Source organism: Phoca vitulina, unplaced genomic scaffold, assembly GCF_004348235.1.
Source record: "Phoca vitulina isolate PV1807 unplaced genomic scaffold, GSC_HSeal_1.0 scaffold35, whole genome shotgun sequence".
NCBI classification, from domain to species: Eukaryota; Metazoa; Chordata; class Mammalia; order Carnivora; family Phocidae; genus Phoca; species Phoca vitulina.
Genome location: NW_022589738.1, coordinates 14540117 through 14559694, shown reverse-complemented (window position 1 = coordinate 14559694; position 19578 = coordinate 14540117). Strand labels below are relative to the sequence as shown.

The 19578-nt window shown below is 39.5% G+C and overlaps 2 protein-coding genes across 14 annotated transcripts in view; one reads left to right on the top strand and one right to left on the bottom strand.

The window, feature by feature from the left end:
- The window catches only part of CASK (calcium/calmodulin dependent serine protein kinase), a 346895-nt gene that overhangs the window by 167003 nt on the left and 160314 nt on the right, over positions 1 to 19578 (top strand). The window lies entirely within an intron of this gene.
- On the bottom strand, positions 5072 to 7446 carry GPR82 (G protein-coupled receptor 82). The gene has a single exon (XM_032426587.1). The coding sequence runs from the start codon at positions 6537 to 6539 to the stop codon at positions 5529 to 5531; it is 1011 nt and encodes a 336-aa protein (XP_032282478.1). The 5' UTR covers positions 6540 to 7446; the 3' UTR covers positions 5072 to 5528.

Here is a 19578-nt window from a genome sequence, read left to right as displayed (position 1 = left end):
TAGATAGATAGATGAGGTTAGAGAGGAAAGGAGGGGAGGGCCTTTGACTTCTACTCTGAGAGAAATGAGGATTCCCTGGAGGGTTTTGAACAGACTGTGATCTGACTTTCCACGGTAACAGCAGTACATTGCTTTGTTGGTGATACATCGAACCAGGGGCTCACAGGTGGAAGCAGGGAAACAGGAGATGGTCCTGCCTGGCTGGACTAGAGTGGTAGCAGTGGAGGGAGTAAAAACGTAGACTCCAGATATATTCTGAAGGTTGTGTCAACAGGATTTGCTAATATAACTTTAGTAACTCAGGTAACCCAAAGTTGTTTTATTCAGGGCCTTGTCACAGGAATTCTCCAACGTTGTGGTCATTTTAAAAGTTTAATAACGGTACATCTCAAACGGCTAATAATTTCACATTTCTATTTGACTTGTTAATGTTTGCTAATAAAACAGCTTTTCTTCACGTTCAGATAGCCTATGTTCAGTGACTGGCCTGTGTGTAGATTTCTGTATAGGTTTTGGTTTCTGTAGTTTGTTTTTGTCAAAGTTTTCTTCCTTTTCACTTAACTAAAGAAAATACAAGAGCATTGTCATGTTTTATTCGTTTTGGAAAAATTTAGATTACTTAATCATGTTTCATCTTGCCAAGAATATTCTCATATTCTCTCCCTTTCCTTCTCTCTCAGAATCCTTAGCACCGATCGCAAAGCATTAGATTTTTCCAAAGATCCTGGCATTTTATTGATTAGTAATACTTTTTTCTTAACTTGATAGGCATTTCTTTTTGAAATCATTATAATTGAGTCTAAAAATGTTTGGTTTGAGTATATAGTACCTCATGACCTGCAGTGGGAACTTGCTTTGGGGAAGCATAAATTGCATAAGAGGCAATTGTGTAAACCTTTGAAATTCAGAGGAGCATATCTTCATAGTATAGGTTTCTCCCAACTCCGAAATGTCCCACACTAGTGACATTTTAGGTCAGGTACTTTGTTGTGGGAGGCTGTCCTGTGTATTATTGCCTCGACTCAGTACATATCAATAGTATTTCCCCTTAGCTGTGACAATCAGAAATGTCTCCAGTCATTGCCAAATGTCCCCGGGGACACAAAAGTCGCCCCTGGTTAAGATCCACTGTATAATACTACATTTTTCCTGCTGCACCTCCCCACAGGCATTAATTAAGGCATGCATGCTCATTTCTTTTTTTTTTCCCCCGTCCTCTTCCCTTTTATTCCTTTTTCTTGTGAGAGGATGTGAAAACTTTCATTATGTTTCACATCATTCTCTTTTCTTCCTCTCGCCCCGAAATTAAAAGAACTCTAGAAAGAAATAGTACAGTTGCCAAGGTAAATGCAGAGCCTGGCTCGTTGCCTGCCTTCATTGGCTCTATTAAGCATTAAGAGTCAGTGGGTTTTTCTTGTCTCCCCCAACTCCTGGAGACAGCTTTACACTGCATCACCTGGGCATGGAGAGACGAAGCATTCTTAGATCTTTCTGTGGCTCTGACCTACTGACATCCAATTTTAATAGCTGAAGTTGAAGTTACACCACTTCTCTAAATGCAAATGGCCATGCGCACAGTCACTTTCTGTTCCGAGTGGGACCTGTGCCCAGGAGGTTTGGGGGCTCGGTGTTTAGTTCTCAGAACTGTGCAAAACCCCATAGCCAGACAGTCATAGACACTCAGCCAGAAGCCTCCACCCAAGCATTTCTGCATGCGCTTCCTTGAAATGGTTTTCCTCCTAACTGGTGAACACGCCTGGCTGCTCTTTGGTCCCCTTCTGTTCTCAGTTCCCCTTTCACCTGACTTTATAAACAGGTGTTCATCACATCACACTAGTTGCCATGGCATTATGGATTTCGTACAGTATTTCTTCCCCTATTGCTCTTGGTTGCTGACATTTCTTCTACGTCTCTTACCCCAACATCCAAGAAGTCCCTCATGTTGTACAAAGAAATTGAAATTCTCATGAAAATGAAAACACGTTTTTTTTATTCTTTATTATAAGAGGCACACTGATTCATCTTCTGCATTACTTTTGCAAGGTTGAACATAATGCACATGTTCAGCTTGAATGTGGGGTTTTAATAATTGTCCTTAGAAAAAATCTCATGAATTATAAGATCTTAAATTTGTCTAGTGTTTCTAACTGCTATGCTTCTCTTCTCCCACCCCACCCTTCCAAAAAAATCAACTCCTTGATTTAGAGAGGAAAGAATGAGGGGCACCGGGCTGGCTCAGGGGAGCATGCAGCTCTTGATCTTGGGGTCATGAGTTCAAGCCCCATGTTGGGAGTACAGATTACTTAAAAAAAAAAAAAAAAAAAAAAAAAAGAAATGCCTGTCTTTTGCTTATTAGATGTGAATTCTTTCGCTGATGCTCTCCTTCTGAGCCAGGGCAGCAAACATGTATGATAATGGCCAAAGCATTTTCTCCTGTCAGGCATAAAACCTTTCTAGCTGTCGTAACTCTTCCCACCGATATCAATTCAATTTGAATTTGGGGGCAGTCAGAGGAAGGTCCATGGCATTAGACTGCAGGGTTGAAATGCTTAGCAAATTACCAGCGTCCCTCTGAGCTGCTTTTGTGGTTAGCCGAGCCAGATTTCCTTTCAGCTTGTCGTCCCACATTTGTTCCCAACAACCCCCACCCTGCAGCCTGCAAGGCCAGGGATAGGCTGGGAGAGTCCTTACCAAATAAAGGGGATTGACATCTTCCTCTTCCACCCAGGAAGTAGAAGCTCTTCCAGCTTGAGTAGTCTAACCGTAAGTGTGCTCGTCTAGTCTTAATGGTTTTGTTCCCAATTAGTAGTTTGAAAGCCACCTTAATGAGAGTGTGTATATGGAAAGGAGAAAAGGGAAAACAAACATTTGTCGTGCCTCTTTTCTGTATGGAAGATATAATCTTGTTGGCCAACGAGCCAAAATTTGGGGCTTCTGGAATTGTGTTTGACTATAACCCACGCATTAAAAACATTGTTTTTCTCAAGTGGTTGCCAGAGGGCAGGGGAGTGAGGGAATGGGTGAAATAGGTGAAGGGAGTTAAGAGGTACAAACTTCCAGTTATAAAATAAACTAGTCATGGAGATGAAAAGTACAGCATAGGGAATACAGCCAATAATATTGTAGTAACGTTGTGTGGTCACAGATGGTGGTTACACTTACCGTGATGAGCATTGAATGATGTACAGAATTGTCAAATCACTATGCTGTGCACCTGAAACTAACATATAACACGACATCGTATGCCAACTATTATAATAAAAATTTTTTGAGCACAGTTTTGCTGAAATCTACACTTTAAAGGTAATTTAGAGAGTAGTATTTCATATAAAATATTTACCATGATATTAAATGGCCAGTTTGTCAATTACACAAAAAAGTTCAACATGATTTACAATTACTGTTCAGGAAAGTGTCTGTGGTGTGAAGATAAACACAGTGATAATAAGCTCAGGACAGATTTAAAATGGGAGTTTTCTATAAGAATGAGTAACTTAAAGAGAAATTGCATACCAATTTTCCTGCCTTTTTTAAATGTAGGAAACTCTACTTTGATAATATTTTATATCTTTTACTTAAAGTTGTGGCAAGGTAAAGTGATGTTTTTAATAATGATTTTTAGAGGATATATATATATTATAGTGAGATTTAATACTGTATCGCTTATGTAAAATGAAAGCAATGATTGGACACCTCTGTTTACAGCCAGCACTTAGGGAATCACCTAGAGTTCCCAGGTCTGCCTTTGTGTCTGCAGATTAATCCGACAGAGATCAAATCGCTGCTATAAAAGAATAGATGTACACTGTAAACATTTGAAGCCAGTATGCATTTTCTTTAGATTTTTTTCTGAACATTTTCTTCTCTCAGTTAAGCATTGAACTATTCTTTTTTAATGAAAACTACGCAGATGTGTTAGAAAAACCTCTAGTGGCATTGAACACGTGGCTCTTGGGGAATCAGTACAAGTGTGTTGTTTCTACATTTTTAATTTAGGAACAAAACATGCTATGAGATTAAAGGCTTGGAAGTGCTATGTGAACTTTAAACTTCTTTCCGAGCATCGAAGAAATGACCACGAAGAGAATAAATGAGTCTTTGGGCAGTCTCTAATGAAGTAACAGGTTACCATTAACATTTATTCAGCTTCAGTTTCATTTAACTGTTTTTGTCTGGTTCTTATCTGAGCAGAGAATGCAAGTGCCGTGGGTGTAGAAATTGAAAGCAAACTACAGCTCAAAAGACGCTTATGATCTTTTTGGGAAAATAAAACACATAAAAATTTTTTTTAATTAGACTGTATATAGCACATAGTATAGTCCCCATCATTTATCTTCCTGACAAGACTACATGAAAGAAAGAAATGACCGAGAAATGCTTACTGTTTAAATATTTATTTAGGTATTGGAGAAAATTGGGGTGACTTATCTATGCACTTCAGTTTTTTCATCAGCAAATTGGCATCCTTTATGGTGGTGATGATTAAAATACATACAAAGCATATGAGCAGAGTGCCTGGCACATAACAAATGCTTAGTGAATGACAGCTACTCAGAATAGTAACATCATCTGATTTAATAATAGTACCTATGAATTACGTAGCATTTTTCCATTCTACAAATGATGAAATTAACACTTTAAGAGGGTAAGTAATTTACTGAGGATTGTATGGCTAAATAAGAGGTTCAGCTAGGATCGAACCCAGGGAATCTAACTCCAGAGACCAGTCTCTCAACAAAAATACTATTATACTGCCCTTATTATTCATTCATCTATTTTCACAAAAATTAATTGAACATATCTACATGCCAAGTACTGTTTGTCATTAATCACATTATTTATATTGAGTACAGAGGGAAATTTACAAGATGTGATGAAGATAGGCATATAATGACATCGTATTCGCTCTTTATTTTGACCAAGCCTGACCCGAATATTTAAGTATATTTATAAAAACACCAGCTTAATAAATACCGGAATCAACGAATATTGCTTCTTGAAGTAACATAAGCAGATGATACAAGATAATGCGTTTATAAAACGTTGGATTTTTGCACTCTATTATTCATACATCTAGATAGGACTTAAGCGAGATAATTTCTGATTCACTTTCTTTCTTTTACTCATTTTTAAATTTACCAACAGAACACTAGCCATAGATGGGCCCTTATATTGCAACTACTAGAAAGCAGAAAAGTCATAAACCATTTGCTGCTTTATCCTACAGTCATGACCTGTTGTGTTCTAAATAAAAGCATACACAGTTGAGTTTAAAGAGAAAATGGTCTGTTGCTTTCATACGCAGTGAGATCCTTTTAACATGCTTGACTTTTGCCTCTGAGAGTCTCTGCCATCTCAACTTGCAGTATTAGTAGACCTGTAAAGTGAATTTTATGATTATTTCTAAAACCAAAGAGGTTTTCTTAGTGCCTGCCTTCAAGCAAGTTGTGACCTGTTAATCATGTAGTTCAGTATCCCTAGTAGCCATATAAACACTTTTCTATTTGGTGGTGTTTTCTATTCAGAAGTCAACTATAGGTTGGTATATGTGGGGAATCAGATTTTGTAAAGAGATTATATAGTGTCTTTTTGAACGTTTTATCTAAAAAAAGAAATATAATGGGGTCTGTGCTACTTCTGGCTGATGCAAGACAGGTGAGGACGTTTTTAATTTCAATTAAATAATTCAGTTGCTGACAGTTATCACTTTGGTATAGAACATAAAAAATGGGTTTAAAAATGCTATATGGAAGGAAGCAAACTATTAGGAGAACCTGGATGACCAAAAGATGCCTTTTCACAGAACTGTAAGTCAGATCTTTCTCCATAATGGATGTACAGGTCCTTATTTTTCTCAGATGGCTGACAAAAGAGTAGTATGATGTTAGTACAACTAAAAATGAAAATCCAATAAATGTGGTTCCAATGAGGCCTGCGGTCTGCGAGATCACGCCTCCTAGTTCCATCTGCCGGTTATAGCACACGTTCTCGTCTCCTTCTGTAGCTTCTACAACTGAGTAATATATGATAACCGGAATGATTATGCCTAGTACAACTCCCCATATGTAAACACACAGTTTTCTAGCAAAGTTGGGCTGGCGAAATTTTTTCAGTAAGTGGCCATAAAATACTTTCTCGTAGCACGAAGTGGTCTCTTGTACTGAATCCTTTTTCATTAAGGTAGCATAGCGGCTTATGGCAATCCAACTTAAAATTAAGAGGCTGACAAACATACTTACATGCATGGATAGAGTTCCCAAAAAATTGACCACCGTGCATTGTGCAGATCGATATTCCCATTGAAAACCTTTCAGGAAATAGATACCCATGAAAGGCATGGCACTGCACACAAGTAAGTTTGCCGTCACAAGATGTGCTAGGTAGATGTGCGTTGATGTTTTCTTGCCTATTTTTGTTAAAAATACCCATTGAGAGAGAGAATTTCCAAAGAGACCAATGATGCAAAGGAAGGCATAAATGATTGGCAAAGCCATGGAAGAGATCCTGGATGGTTGAATACATGTTGAGTTGTTACTCATTTATATCAGATTTTCTTGGAATTTTGTCTCAGGAGCTAGAACAGAATGGCAGATATTTAATATTAAAATTATAGATGGTATTTAGACTGAATAGTTTTTTAAAAACATTGGATGAAATAAAATAGTATTGTAAATGTATTTGAAGGGAGAAGGAGAGTATAGATGCTTTCTCACCTTTTCTAATCACAGTTGTCCAATGGAAATAAAAGTAAGACTTGATTGTGAATAGTATCTTTGTCTAAAAAACCAGATTTGATACAAATAGTTAAACGCCTGAGGTTTATCATTCTTTGATTGGTTTTTTTGCCTAGAAAGGTAATTAAAATATTTTAAGGCACATGCAAGCAATACATACTGGCCAAAGGAAAGTGTTGGCAAAAATATTTTGTGGCCACCTTAATAGAAGACTGATTTTTGATTATCACCTTAATTGTACATAAACTGTACATAAATACTTTTCAAAATAATGTCTTTTCATGATGAGGTTAAAGCACTTCTCTATAATCTAGTACCATTAGAATAGTCTCATTTCGTATTTCAGAAGTAAACTTAATCCTACACAAATACTCAGACAAGATCCTGAATCGAACAGAAGGCAAGTATAGTGACCAAGGATAGACACCAAAATCCCAAGGTCTTTACCAAAAGGCATCAGTAATTTCCTATTTCAAATATTTAATGTTAAACTACCATACTTCAATTTTTTTAAAAAGTTTACTTTAAAATTCTGTGTCAAAACTGTAGTTGCTATGCTTGTTGGTTAGAGTGCCCTCATGTGTCTTTTTGTATAATTTTAGTACCTTGGTTTTTCAGAGAATATGATTTTTTTTAGAAGATATTTTAATCACAGCATAAATGCAGGCATGGTTTTTTCTTTTTTATGTCTTATTTTTGTTTTTAAGTTTATTTTTTTGTGGTAATCTCTACACCCAACACGAGGCTCGAACTTAGGACCCCGAGATCAAGCATCACATGTTCTTCCAGCTGAGTCAGCCAGGCGCCCCTATGTCATATTTTTAAATCTTTCCTTTTTTTTTTCTTTTTTAACCTTTCTTGCGTCAGATGGTACAAGTGTTGAAGAGTCAAATACAAACTCTTTTTCATTATTTTGTTCATTCCTTATTTCTTTCAGGTGGGAATAACAAGTTATTGGATTCTGATCAAGTAAGAATCATGAGCTCTATTCAGAATGTGCCCCATTTCTCTGTGTTTATCACCATAGCTTTCTAGGTACCACATTCTCGTTTATAAAAATCTAGAGTGGGGATTCTTTAAATCTTTTTTTAAATCACATTCTTTCTTTTGATAAACACAAAAATGTTGCCATGCATCTGCCTTCTGAGATGCCGTACACTGCCTTCATATATGCCCCCAGCCCCTCAGAGCTATTTCACTCTCTACCCCTCTTCACAGTCGCCATTTTAAGTTTTGCATCATGGATTACAGAAATAGGGAGGGTTTTTTTTTCCAAATACACTGTTATAATTTTTAAATAATTTTTTAAACCAAGCAATCCCCACACAAGGACTTTGAAAGCTTGAGGGCTGTACAATGTCTCTAGGTTCCAATACAGAGACCCTTCACTAATGTCTACCAGTGTCTATCATTTTATTTCTTTGCAGTTTTTATTTAGAAAACCGTCCAGATGCTTCAGAGAGAGTTTGTGTCTGAATCCAGTGCAGCCCAGCAAATTGGAATCTGGTTGCAATTAGTGTACTACCAGTTGTAAATATATAAATCCTAATCTGTACCTTGACTGATTTAAAAACCAGTCAGAGAGTGAAATAAGCCAGTTTATTTCCTAAGAAAAATTTATTCGATCCAAGTAGATTTTTATATAAGAAATGGAGCTTCCGAGTGCCTGTGTGGCTCAGTCCATTAAGCATCTGCCTTCAGCTCAGGTCATGATCCCAGGATCCTGGGATCGAGCCCCACGTCGGGCTGCCTGCTCAGTGGGGAGCCTGCTTCTTCCTTTCCCTCTGCCCCTGCTTGTGCTCTCTCTCTCTCTCTCACTCTCTCTCTGTCATATAAATAAATAAAATCTTTTTAAAAAAGAAAGAAATGGAGCTTCCTTTTATGGTGCTAGTAAAGAAAAACACTACCCCTGCCTTGTGTAGATAATGCATTATATACTAAAATCTGAAAAGTAATAGTGCTTCTGTATTCACAGATTGTATTCCCCTAGTTTCAAACTAGCCCACCTCAGATAGCATCTGCCATCACCTATTACTGTCGCCTTGCTTTGCTATTTCACACTAGCAAATGCTTCCAGACAAAAAGGAGGGAGAAAGACTCTGATGATCAGTTTTCAAAATTTAAACATTTTAGTCCTGTTAGAGTTTTTATAGGGTTAACTTTTAAGCTAAAAGTAAGTGAGCAGTCTTACCTGCGCAAGTAGTTTACACCAATCAAGGCTCTGTTGTTCAGGGCAGGGATGCTAAATTTCAGACTTAAAATTCTCCGACCATCCAGTATCTTTCAATTCTAGTCAGTGTGACCAGATTCTTGCAGACACCAACTACAGTGGGGGGAAAAAGGAAATTAAACAGAGTATTGAAGAAATTCAATAGTTATGGTAAATGTAGCAACTACCTCTCAAAAAACCTCATTTCTCTATTTCTGTGGTGGGAGGAAGTTGGTGGACAATATATATATTGTACTTCCTTATGATTATTTCATGAACTAGCTCTACCTCAGGTAGCTTTATTAGCATGCTTGGCTGAAGTTAAGTTCAAAGGTTTAGTCCCCATAGCTGGTTTTATACATCACAGTGGTAGAGGGAACAACTTCATAGTCACCCAAGAAAATATTGGTACAAACTTGTCTGTAAAATCACTTGTGGATGGTTTATTTGCAGTTCATCTTTATCAAGAATAAAAGGAAACAAAACCCAAAGTTTTCTTACCTGTAGCAGCTTACTAGAATTAGATATCATAGAGCTGGAATAGAACTTCATGATCATCTATGGGTACAGACCCTTCATTTTAAGGATAAAGGAGTGAGTGAGACCCAGGGCGCCTGGGGGGCTCAGTCGTTAAGCATCTGCCTTCAGTTCAGGTCATGATCTCAGGGTCCTGGGATCGAGTCCTACATCAGGCTCCATGCTCAGTGGGGAGTCTGCTGCTTCCTCTGCCCCTCCCACCCACTAGTGTTTGCCCCCCCCCCCCCAAAAATAAATAAGAAAAATCTTTAAAAAACAAAAACAAAAAAACAAGAAGTGAGACCCAGAGCAGCACACTGTCAGTACAGACCGCATTCAGGGGTTTAGGTCCCAACTTGGTTACTAAGTGAACTAATCCATTCTACTTCCAACTGCCCTGTGAGTCCCCCATTCAGATTCAAAGTAGTGTACATTGTTTGGAGCATTTCATAATGGATTTGGGGAATCCTGAAAAGTGCCAGAATCTGAAGACCAAATATTCCTCGGATAAAATGAATAGTTACATCATGCTATAAAGAATCCAGTTTTATATCTAGGATTGTTTAATGAGTCTGAACTAGTAACTAAGTGAAAGCTCAGTGTACAGCTGAGGAGGCAGACTTGTGTCACATGCTACCCTTCCTTGTGTAGTGAAACCACCGGGAGAGGGGTCTGAGAATGGGAACAGAAATCTAATTGCATCAAACCTGAGCACTTCAGTTATCAGAAAATCTTCATTTAAAATTAATAGGAGGACCTTGCCATTTCTCATAACCCCCAATGTGAATCTTCTTTCGTGTTGATCGCGTAAGGCCTCCCTAATGTTTGCTAATTGTTCTCTCTCAAACAAAAGTGAGAACTACCTGAGTGGATTTTGTTCTGCTGCTGTTCATCTTTGTAACGCTTGCCGTCGTTTCATTAAGAACAGTGACTCGTCTGGGGTTATATGGCCATGGATTGCAGAGTAATTTGGCCTCTCTGGAACTCCTGTCATTTTTACTTCAGCAATTTCTCATGTCCCAGGAAGGAATTACTTAGAACAAAAAAATGGTTTGAATTAATTTAGGGAAGAATGGAAATGGAATACTGTTTATAAGTGATTGAGAGATCATTTTTTTAATATTACCACTTTGAGGCTTAAGCACCTTTAGCCAAAAAAAAAAAAAAAAGCGGGAGAATGCCCTTGCCTTCCACTACCTTTCCTCCATTGTCCCCAGACTCAGTAAATGATACTATCACCTCCTCGTTATTCAAGCCAAAAACCTAGGAATTATCCTTGATTCCTCTGTTTCCTTCACATCTCACATCCAGTCAATTCCTGCAGCTTCTCCCACCACCACCAGTAGTAGCCACACTTAATGAAAGCTTATTATGTGACAGGTATCCTGGTCTGTGTTTTATATGTCTTACTTCATCTTCACAATACCCTGTGAAATAAATAGTATGAAATATATTCAATTTAAATGTTAAGGAAAACAACCTCAGAAAGGTCACTTAAGTTGCCTAAGATCATGCAGCCATCTGTCCTCACAACATGGTGACTGGCTTACATACACACACACACAGCAAGTGATTCAAGAAAACAAGACCATAGCTGCAATATCTTTTTTTTAATCTAGCTTCTGAAGTCAGCACTGTCACTTCTGCTGTGACATTATCTTGGCCACACGGAGCCAGCAGTGATTCAGTATGAAGAGGTAAATAGCAGGAGGTGATGATCACTGGGAGCCATCTAAGAAGCTGGCTGCCACAGGATGTCAGTCAACCATTGGACCAGGAAAGAGTCAAAAGTACTTCTTAAAATGATTGTCAGGCAGCTGATCATTTATCGAGCAAGAATGCCTGGATGGATGTACGTTTTGTCATATCTTCTTGTCTCTTGATTTTTAGTGCTCTGTATTAAACAGTGCAGTTCATTTAATGAATATTTATTGGAGTTCCTACTATGTTTCTAGTGGTGTGTGGAAGTCACAGAAGTATATTAGCCACAAGCTAACATAGGGTCTCCGGAAATTCAAAAGCGATTCCACAAGCAAGCTGAGAATTCAGATTAATAATGTGTGATGTGTGATACAGACTTTAAATGCTCTACAAATTAGAAAAAGGAGAAAACCATGAATCATAATGGTTCTGGAAGGTCAAGGAACTAGAAGGAAAGAGAACACATGCTAAGCTATAGTTCTGTGCTAGGTAGGAACTGGGCAGGGCATTTTACATATAAGAACTCTAACAGTGGGTGGTAGAGGTCCCATTTCACATGTGAGGAAATTGAGTTGTTAAATAACATGCCCAAGGCGACACAACTAGTAAATTAACTTGAAAGCACGTGTATTTATTTTTTTCAATCTCCTCCTCTGCCTTTGAAAGCAGAAATTATTGGCCTTTCTCAAGGGTTAGTTGTACCTGGTGGTACTTATGGTAAGTAAACTGGGGTCCAGTTTTGAATACTTTTTACTTTGTTCAAACAGGGTTTCCTGTCCTGTGCTCAAATGTAGCAGAATTGACTATGGGAGGAATCAAGTCCAATTTTCTAATCTTTGAAAGCTTTGGACTTTAAGCTAAGTTGTATCCCATCGATAGCAATATAAATTCTTTTTGATTGAGGCGATTTTTGAATTCCTTAACTGAAATATAAGGAATTTTCTAATTTATGTTTTTCTAAGAAATACTACAACTGGTAGAAAAGCGTAAATGTCAGAGCATACAAAATTAACCAAAATATAACTTGTCAGGTGGAAATTTCGAAGATTACAAGTGGTCTGTACAAGTGGCCCCTTGGACTTTTCCTCACTCAGGTCACCGGTAATTCTCTTTGGTTTCTCATTTGTCTTTCCTATCCATGCCCTCTTCAAAGTTCCACTTCTGTTATCCAAGTGCGAATGCTCTTGTCCAACACTTCTAATTCGTTGCTACATCATCTGCCAAATACTGATCTCCTGGGTGTTCTGCTCTGACCCTTATGATTTACTTCTTGAGGTGTTAGAGTAGTTCCCCCCCCCTCCCCAGAATATAAGCCCTGCCTTGTATTAAGTTTCCTGCTTTCGAGATATTTGTGAGTGTCAAGCGAATGTTTCACTCTGGCCCCAGAACCCATTTGGAGTCGTTCAGTAAGAATGGTTCAGAGGGCAGGCATGTGGTGATTTATTTTGACAGCCTATGGCAAGCTGTATACAGCAAGGGTGCACGAGACTTTTCCTGACTCGCAGGGATTATAGGGGTCAGGATTAGGGTCCCTTATCAATTTCCATCAGAGCCAGAACCCAGAGGACACAAGACACATCACTCATGCCTGAACTTTATTGCTTCAGCTAGACAGTTATTTTAGGCTGGTGTCTAAGCTGGCTGCAGTTAGCCTTTTTGAGTACTCTTTCTGACCAGTCAGCAGTTCAGGGCATCGGGAGGCCAGTGTGCAGAAAGAGCAGATTGGCCTCACATAGTCTGTGTTAGAACATCACATTCAAAAGATAAGTGATTCTCCAAAGGAGCGGGCGGGGGGTGGGGGAGGCAGTGGAAGTCTTTTATCCAGTTCAGTGCACACCCAAGGCAGTGGTTACCTTTAGGAGGAGTGAAACACAGACCTTCTACTCAAAGCTGTGGTTTGTTCAAGGCTCACTGAGCCCCCTGCTCCCTTCAGGATGTGGTGTCTGGCCACAGCCCCATCTCCACTGCACGGCTCGCAGGTCCTTGCTGCTACTGTGAGTAGCAGTACTTACGGCCATCCCACCCTTAATCAGGGTCTCAAGAACTTCTACTTTGAAGAGCTGATTTCTCAGCAAATCATGGGAGTATCTCCCTCAAGAACTGTTTTTCAAACAGCAGAAATTACAGTCTCCAGAGTTTGAAGGTTTATAATCGTGCAGAAAAGTGATTAGCTTTGTAAGGAAGGTCCAGTGACAAAACGTAAAAGGACCTACTAATCGAAGTTTCATTGTACTTCACCTTGGGCTTTGTCTTTTTATATAGGTTTGTGTGCACCGGATCGACATGGTCTTCTAGAATTGCACACCCCAATAACACTGTAGCAGTCTCGGCGGCGGTCGTAAGAACTGGAATGCCCTCTGAGGGGGTAGAGGGAAGTAGATGGGAAATTAGGTTTGGGGAAGGGAAGAAACTTCAGCATTGGATTAGATGAGGCAGAAATCTTTTTGAGGACAGTCAAATTTTGAATTTCAACATCTTTGAGTCAGTTAAGTTTAATTCATATCCTGCTTCAGAACCTACCATTCTTTTCTTTTTTTTTTTTTTTTTTAAAGGTTCTTTGAGGGGCACCTGGGTGACTCAGTCGGTTAAGCGTCTGCCTTCGGCTCAGGTCATGATCTCAGGATCCTGGGATAGAGCCCCACATCGGGCTCCTGGCTCAGCGGGGAGCCTGCTTCTCCCTCTCTCTCTCTCTCAAATAAAGCTTTTTAAAAAAAAAAAAAAAGGTTCTTTGAAAAGCCAAAAGTAGATAGAAAATTTTCTGAAAATGAAACATTTGATGATACAATTCTAAAAATAATTTAGGCCATCATATTGCCCCAGGTAGAAGATACATCCCTACACCTCTGCACTGGGAAACAACACCTCAGATTGCAGTGAGATTTGGGGAACCGAAAAGGTATCCCCCATCAGTTCTCTGGAACTCTCACCACTGTCCCTTTCTTTCCAAGACCAGGGTTTCCTGGCCAGTTTATTACTGATCATTTCTTTTGGATTTCTAGATACAGTTGTCTTGAGGTTAAGTCCCTTGCTCCATGTCACTTCCTGTCCTTATTCAAGGGGGCAAAAACAGAGATATGAAGGGAAGGCAAGGGGCAGTTGGGTACCTGAGGTCTTACCACCTGTACCATTAGTATCTGGGTTCATTTCCTCTTAAGAGCCCAAAGTACTGAAGTAACAAGCTTTCCGGAGAGCCGCTTTTAGGAGGCTTATAAATGGCAGCCACTGAAGTGCTTTTTACATATATTCGATCAATTTTTAAAATTTCTCTGAGCTAGATACTATTCTGTCAGTTTCTAGATGAGGAGATTTAGGCCCACAGAAGAGAAATAACTCGCCGATGGTGATAGAACTGCAAAAGCGTAGGGCTTAGATTTGGACCCAGGCAGTGTGACTTCAGAGCCCATATTCTTAGCTGCCGCCAGAATCTGGTTTATTGTGTTGGGTATGGTGACCAAGTATCCCCAGTGACCAAAAATATATCTCACTTATATACCTGTTTGCAGTTTTCAATCTGGAAGTTTATTAACTCCTGCCAACTCTCCCATTGCAGAGGTACCTTTTTCCTTTTGTAACTGGTAAGTAATCAGAAGGTCCTATTTTGAGACTATGTATTGTTTCCCTTTCACTCAGTTGATTTTAGCATTGATTGATGATCCTCACCTAAATCATTTCTTACCCTGATGGACGCAGATATATTAGCTTTGAAGTAGTCACTTGAAGGCATCACTCTAAACAAGTCTTGGTGTTGAGATAATTCTCAAAACAGTGCTATCTGTGGCTTAGCTTCTAATATTACCATATTTTGTCTTCTTCCCTGTCCTCCATCAAAAACCAGCCTAAAATGTACTGTTTTAATAAACCAACAAATAAAGCATCGAGGCCAGGAAACATAAGTTCTCTGGAGTGCCGTACCTCCAGAAATATCTGGTAGAGAAAACTGGAAAAAAGAAAAACCGCAGTTAAATGTTCGCACCTGTCTGCAACGCATGCCTTCGGCAGTGCTTCGGCCAGCAGAGGGCAGTGTATTACCAGCCCTAGTTAAACCTCTCGCAATTAAAGGCTGAAGCAGAAGCTGCCCAAGTTGCTCTATTTTCCAGCTAGAAACTTAAAACCATTTAAAAGTTTAGTTTTTTTAAGTTCTAACAGAATGATAAACGTCATTATTTTACTAGCTGAAAAACACTTTAAACGTGATAGAGTAAAAGTAATTGTGTGGACAAGGATTTCTGTCCTTAAGATGAAAACCCATTACCACTCATCTGCCTTTAACAGGATATGTCCTTTGGGGACTTTTTTGTTTTGTACCGGCGATTATCACAAGAGTCGCCTTTGTAAAACACTCACAACTACAATCATCCTAGCAGTAAAAAATAAAGTCTGACATTTTAGTATGTGAAAGTTGTAATCATTATCTTCTAGTTTTATTGAGCTTTTTTTTTTTTTTTAATCACAGCAATTCATGGACATAGCTTTAAAAGTCAAAGAATACTGAAAGGCTTGTAGTGAAAACATGTCTGTTAATAAATGTAATTTAAAGCACATTTCAGCTAATGAAGAAAGTATAGGTGCTGTTCTCTCCCCTGTAGTCCTTCCTCCTGTCGGCTTAACACACACTGAAGATCCTTTCATTTAAGAAACCCCCTAATCGGTTGCCTCGTTATTCCCTTCTCTCCATCAGGGGGGAGCATATGCTTGTTTTTATCTCTGAGAACACATGGTTTGTTTAAATCTTTAATAACCCTGCCACTCCCCACCCTACAGTGGTTTGGAAAATTGGTATCTCTCTCTCTTCCTCTCACACACAGCTTTCAAGTAAAAGAATTCAAGGCATTGTCTCTCTTGTTAATGAATTACTTACTGTATTCACTGTTGCCTTTTTAGAAGTAGTACTTTTTGTTTATATTTTATATGCATCATTTATCTCTTGCTGCATACCAGACCACCCCCAGACTTGGTGGCTTAGGACAACCACCATTTGTTCACTCTCAGTTCTGTAATTTGTTCTGGGCTCAGCTGGGCAGTTCTTCTGTCAGTCTCACCTGGGGTCATTCATGCAGCTATGTATAGCTTCTTAGTCATCTGGCAGCACAGCTGAGACTGGGCGGTCCAAGATGGCCTCAGTCTTGTGTCTAGAGCCCCAGCTGAGATGGTTGTGCAGGCTGATAGTCTCTCTCCATGTGATCTTTCTACTGGGTTTATTTATAATGTGTTGGTCTCAGGCTTCCAAGAGGGCAAAACTGGAAGCTGCAAGGCCTCTGAAGGTTTTGCTCAGATGTCCTACAACGTCCACCACCTTTTATTGGTCAAAGCAAGTCACATACCTGCCCAGATTCAAGAGGTGGGCAAAAGACTCCACCTCTGAATGGGAGCTGTGGAGAATTTTAATCTACCAACTTTAATCCACCACATTTTTTAATGTGCTTGCAATGGTAACATTTTAATTAGATTTTTATGTCTTTCCCTGAAAGTGCATTTGCATTGGCTCTTTCCTTGGGGTTTAATATAGTATGTGTACCTCAGTGTTCATGGCTTCTTGGGCAATATTTCGAAAAGAAAAGTTGAGGTTACTGTCATTTTGTTTTGATTATTATATTACGAAGTGCATCAAAAGTATCATGAATCCATTGTTTCCAGAATATTAATCTAGCTTTTCAGTAAAACTAGAAGAAAAGTCTGTTTCTGCTAGTGTGATCCTGAAAGCTGGATAAATTCATTGATCTCTCCAATATGAAAGCCTAGAAGGATATGGAAAGACAATTAGTCTAGCTCACCCCTTTGGTAGCTCCCCCACCACCACCACCACGCTGGTTTGTACTCACTACTCAAGATTTCCTTATTTGCAGGATCATAAATGGAAACCATCAGAGCATGAGACCCACATTTACTTACTTAGCTGATTCCTCTCACTAGTTGCCACATATATTCGGACCTCTGTAATCAGCCCCTAACACAAGCTGACCTGTGTGTTCCAGTGTTTTTCAAGACTCACTGGCCACAAAGGGGAACTGAATATGAACATGCATGCAAACCTCATCAGTTCCCTTTGCAACCAGCTGAAAGTTGTTTTTTAATATAGAGGAAACAGGGTTTTTCTTGTGAGTACAAACAGCTTGCAGCATTTCTGCTTCTGACAGATCAGGGGACACACAAAAGAAGACAGCACTAAATTGTGAGAAAGACAGTTTAAAGAGAAAGGAAAATGGCAAAAATTGAATTGAGGAAGAGAAAGAGGTGCTGCTGTGTACAGGAAAGGAACAAAGCAGAGGTGGGGGACTGGGGTACTAGAAAGTCTTAGTAAGTAATAGAACACGAGAAGAGGCAGGAGCTGTAGAAAGGAAATGCCTGTAACAGGAAAGGGCCTATGGCAGCATTGCCAGCAGTATTAATGGAAGGCATTAAAATCTCTTGGTCCAGAAGTTTGCCATTGGATAAAATTTGAAAATATAACCCATTAGAGTGATTACCATTCCCACCTGAGTTCATGCTCCTGAGCCTGGTTTATAGCAAAGGTGCCTTGTCCCCATTTCAGAATGCAATGTGGTGACCCATTTGGGCACTCTGATTACAGAACAAAACCACGGGTCAATAAGAAAGCAAAGAAACCTAAGCACCTAACATGAATGTCACAAAGCTCCTAGAATCCGTCAACTCATTTTAGATCTAGTTTAAACAATCTCTCTAGCAATAAAAATGCCTACTACATGCTGAGCAAGAGACATAGGTCAAATTCACTACAAAAGAAGATTGAGGGAAACTGCTTGGGGACCACTGACCATACATCAAGCAGCCCCCCACCATACGCACACTTGTCTGAGTAGCCCTGAGGGCATTACTGTATTAGCATATGATGGCACAACAGGATTGCAGGTGGCCCCTGCTTGCCAATCATTGAGGCAGTGAATGTTCTGCAAGACCCAAAATTTCTATTCATGGGATCTAAAGAACATCTAATCCAAACTTTATTAAATGCCTGAAATACTTTGCTACCTTCCCAGCCTGCTGCGGATCCATACTATATTGAAACACTTAGATTAACAAATAAGTCACCGGCTTTCTATTGCATTTGAGATCTGTAATTATTAGAAAACCCTCTCTTACGATCTGGTGAAACATACCTCTTGCAACTCCCATCCTTCACCGATCCTCTTTCAGCTTGCTCTCTGAAGCTACACACACCCATTTTTGCTGTAACGTCTTTCCTTTAGTCTTCTGCTTTAAGGCTACATAATCTCATTCTCCCAACTCTTTTTCTGGTATCCTGCAAGGTGCCCTCACTGTCCTCTTCTACTTCTTCAACTTTCAGAGCATGGTTCTGACGAGCACGTGACTGGTCTGTTACCGCTCTTGTCCTGGACAGTGCTGTTATTCATGAAAGCTGAAGTTAAATTATCCTTTGTGAGTTACTCCCCAACTCCCCACCTCACTTGTTCCAGACCAGCTTCCACTGTCTATCTTCCTAGTTCCGATGTTTACCTTCAGCTTCTGGCCATTCCATTTTATAGATTTTCCCTTGACATTTGAGTATTTGGATAACATATATTGAATGTTTGCTCCTGGACAGGTACATTTATTAACTCATTTAGTCTTCATAACAACACTATGAGTTAGGTACTCCTTGTTTTCTCAGTAGAAGAAAGAGAGCTTGTCCAAGGCTACGTAGTAAGTGGTGGAGCCAGAAATTGAACTCGACCAGTCTTGCTGCAAGAGCTGCCTTTCTAACCTGGCTGTTATGCTGACTCTCAGTTCTATTATTTAATAATGTTTCATGTCATTGGGCCAAGAAGACCTATTGGATCCAGCCCCACCATGATCCCCGCCATGGCCTTACTCTGGTGGGAGGGTGACACTGCTCCAGTGCTCAAGACTCTTCTCCTGGACTGTGTCTGGATGGTCAATGCCAACATCTTCCTATGTTGATACATTTAGCAGGTCACCTCCTGGCCCAGCAGACTTTCTGTGCTTTCAAATCATTTGCACATCTGTACTCAGATGTTTGAATTTTGTAGTGTAACTCTAAGAAAACATTTCTATGTTCTCAGGGAATGTCTCATCTGGACTCCACTTATGAAATGCCAAGCTAATCATAATTCTGTCTGCAAATTCTTTAGCGTGGTCTTTGAGAGCTGTGTATCAGAAGGCCAGGGTTTATCTAGATTTTTTTATTAGAAAGTTTCTTTCAAGCAAAAGAGAAAACGTCTTACTTTCCTTGTGGTGTCTGGCAAAAGAAACCATAAGGAAAGGAGAAGGCAAGTGATTAACAACCCATATAACAACAAAAGATTAGTATCCAGAATGCGTGCCATTTCAACAATTTGAAAGAAACGAAAAGAGAGGCAACTAAGTTAAGGGGGGAGAGGGGAGAGGCCCAGATATGAACAGGCCATTTACCCAAGAAGAAACCTGAATGGCGGGGGGGGG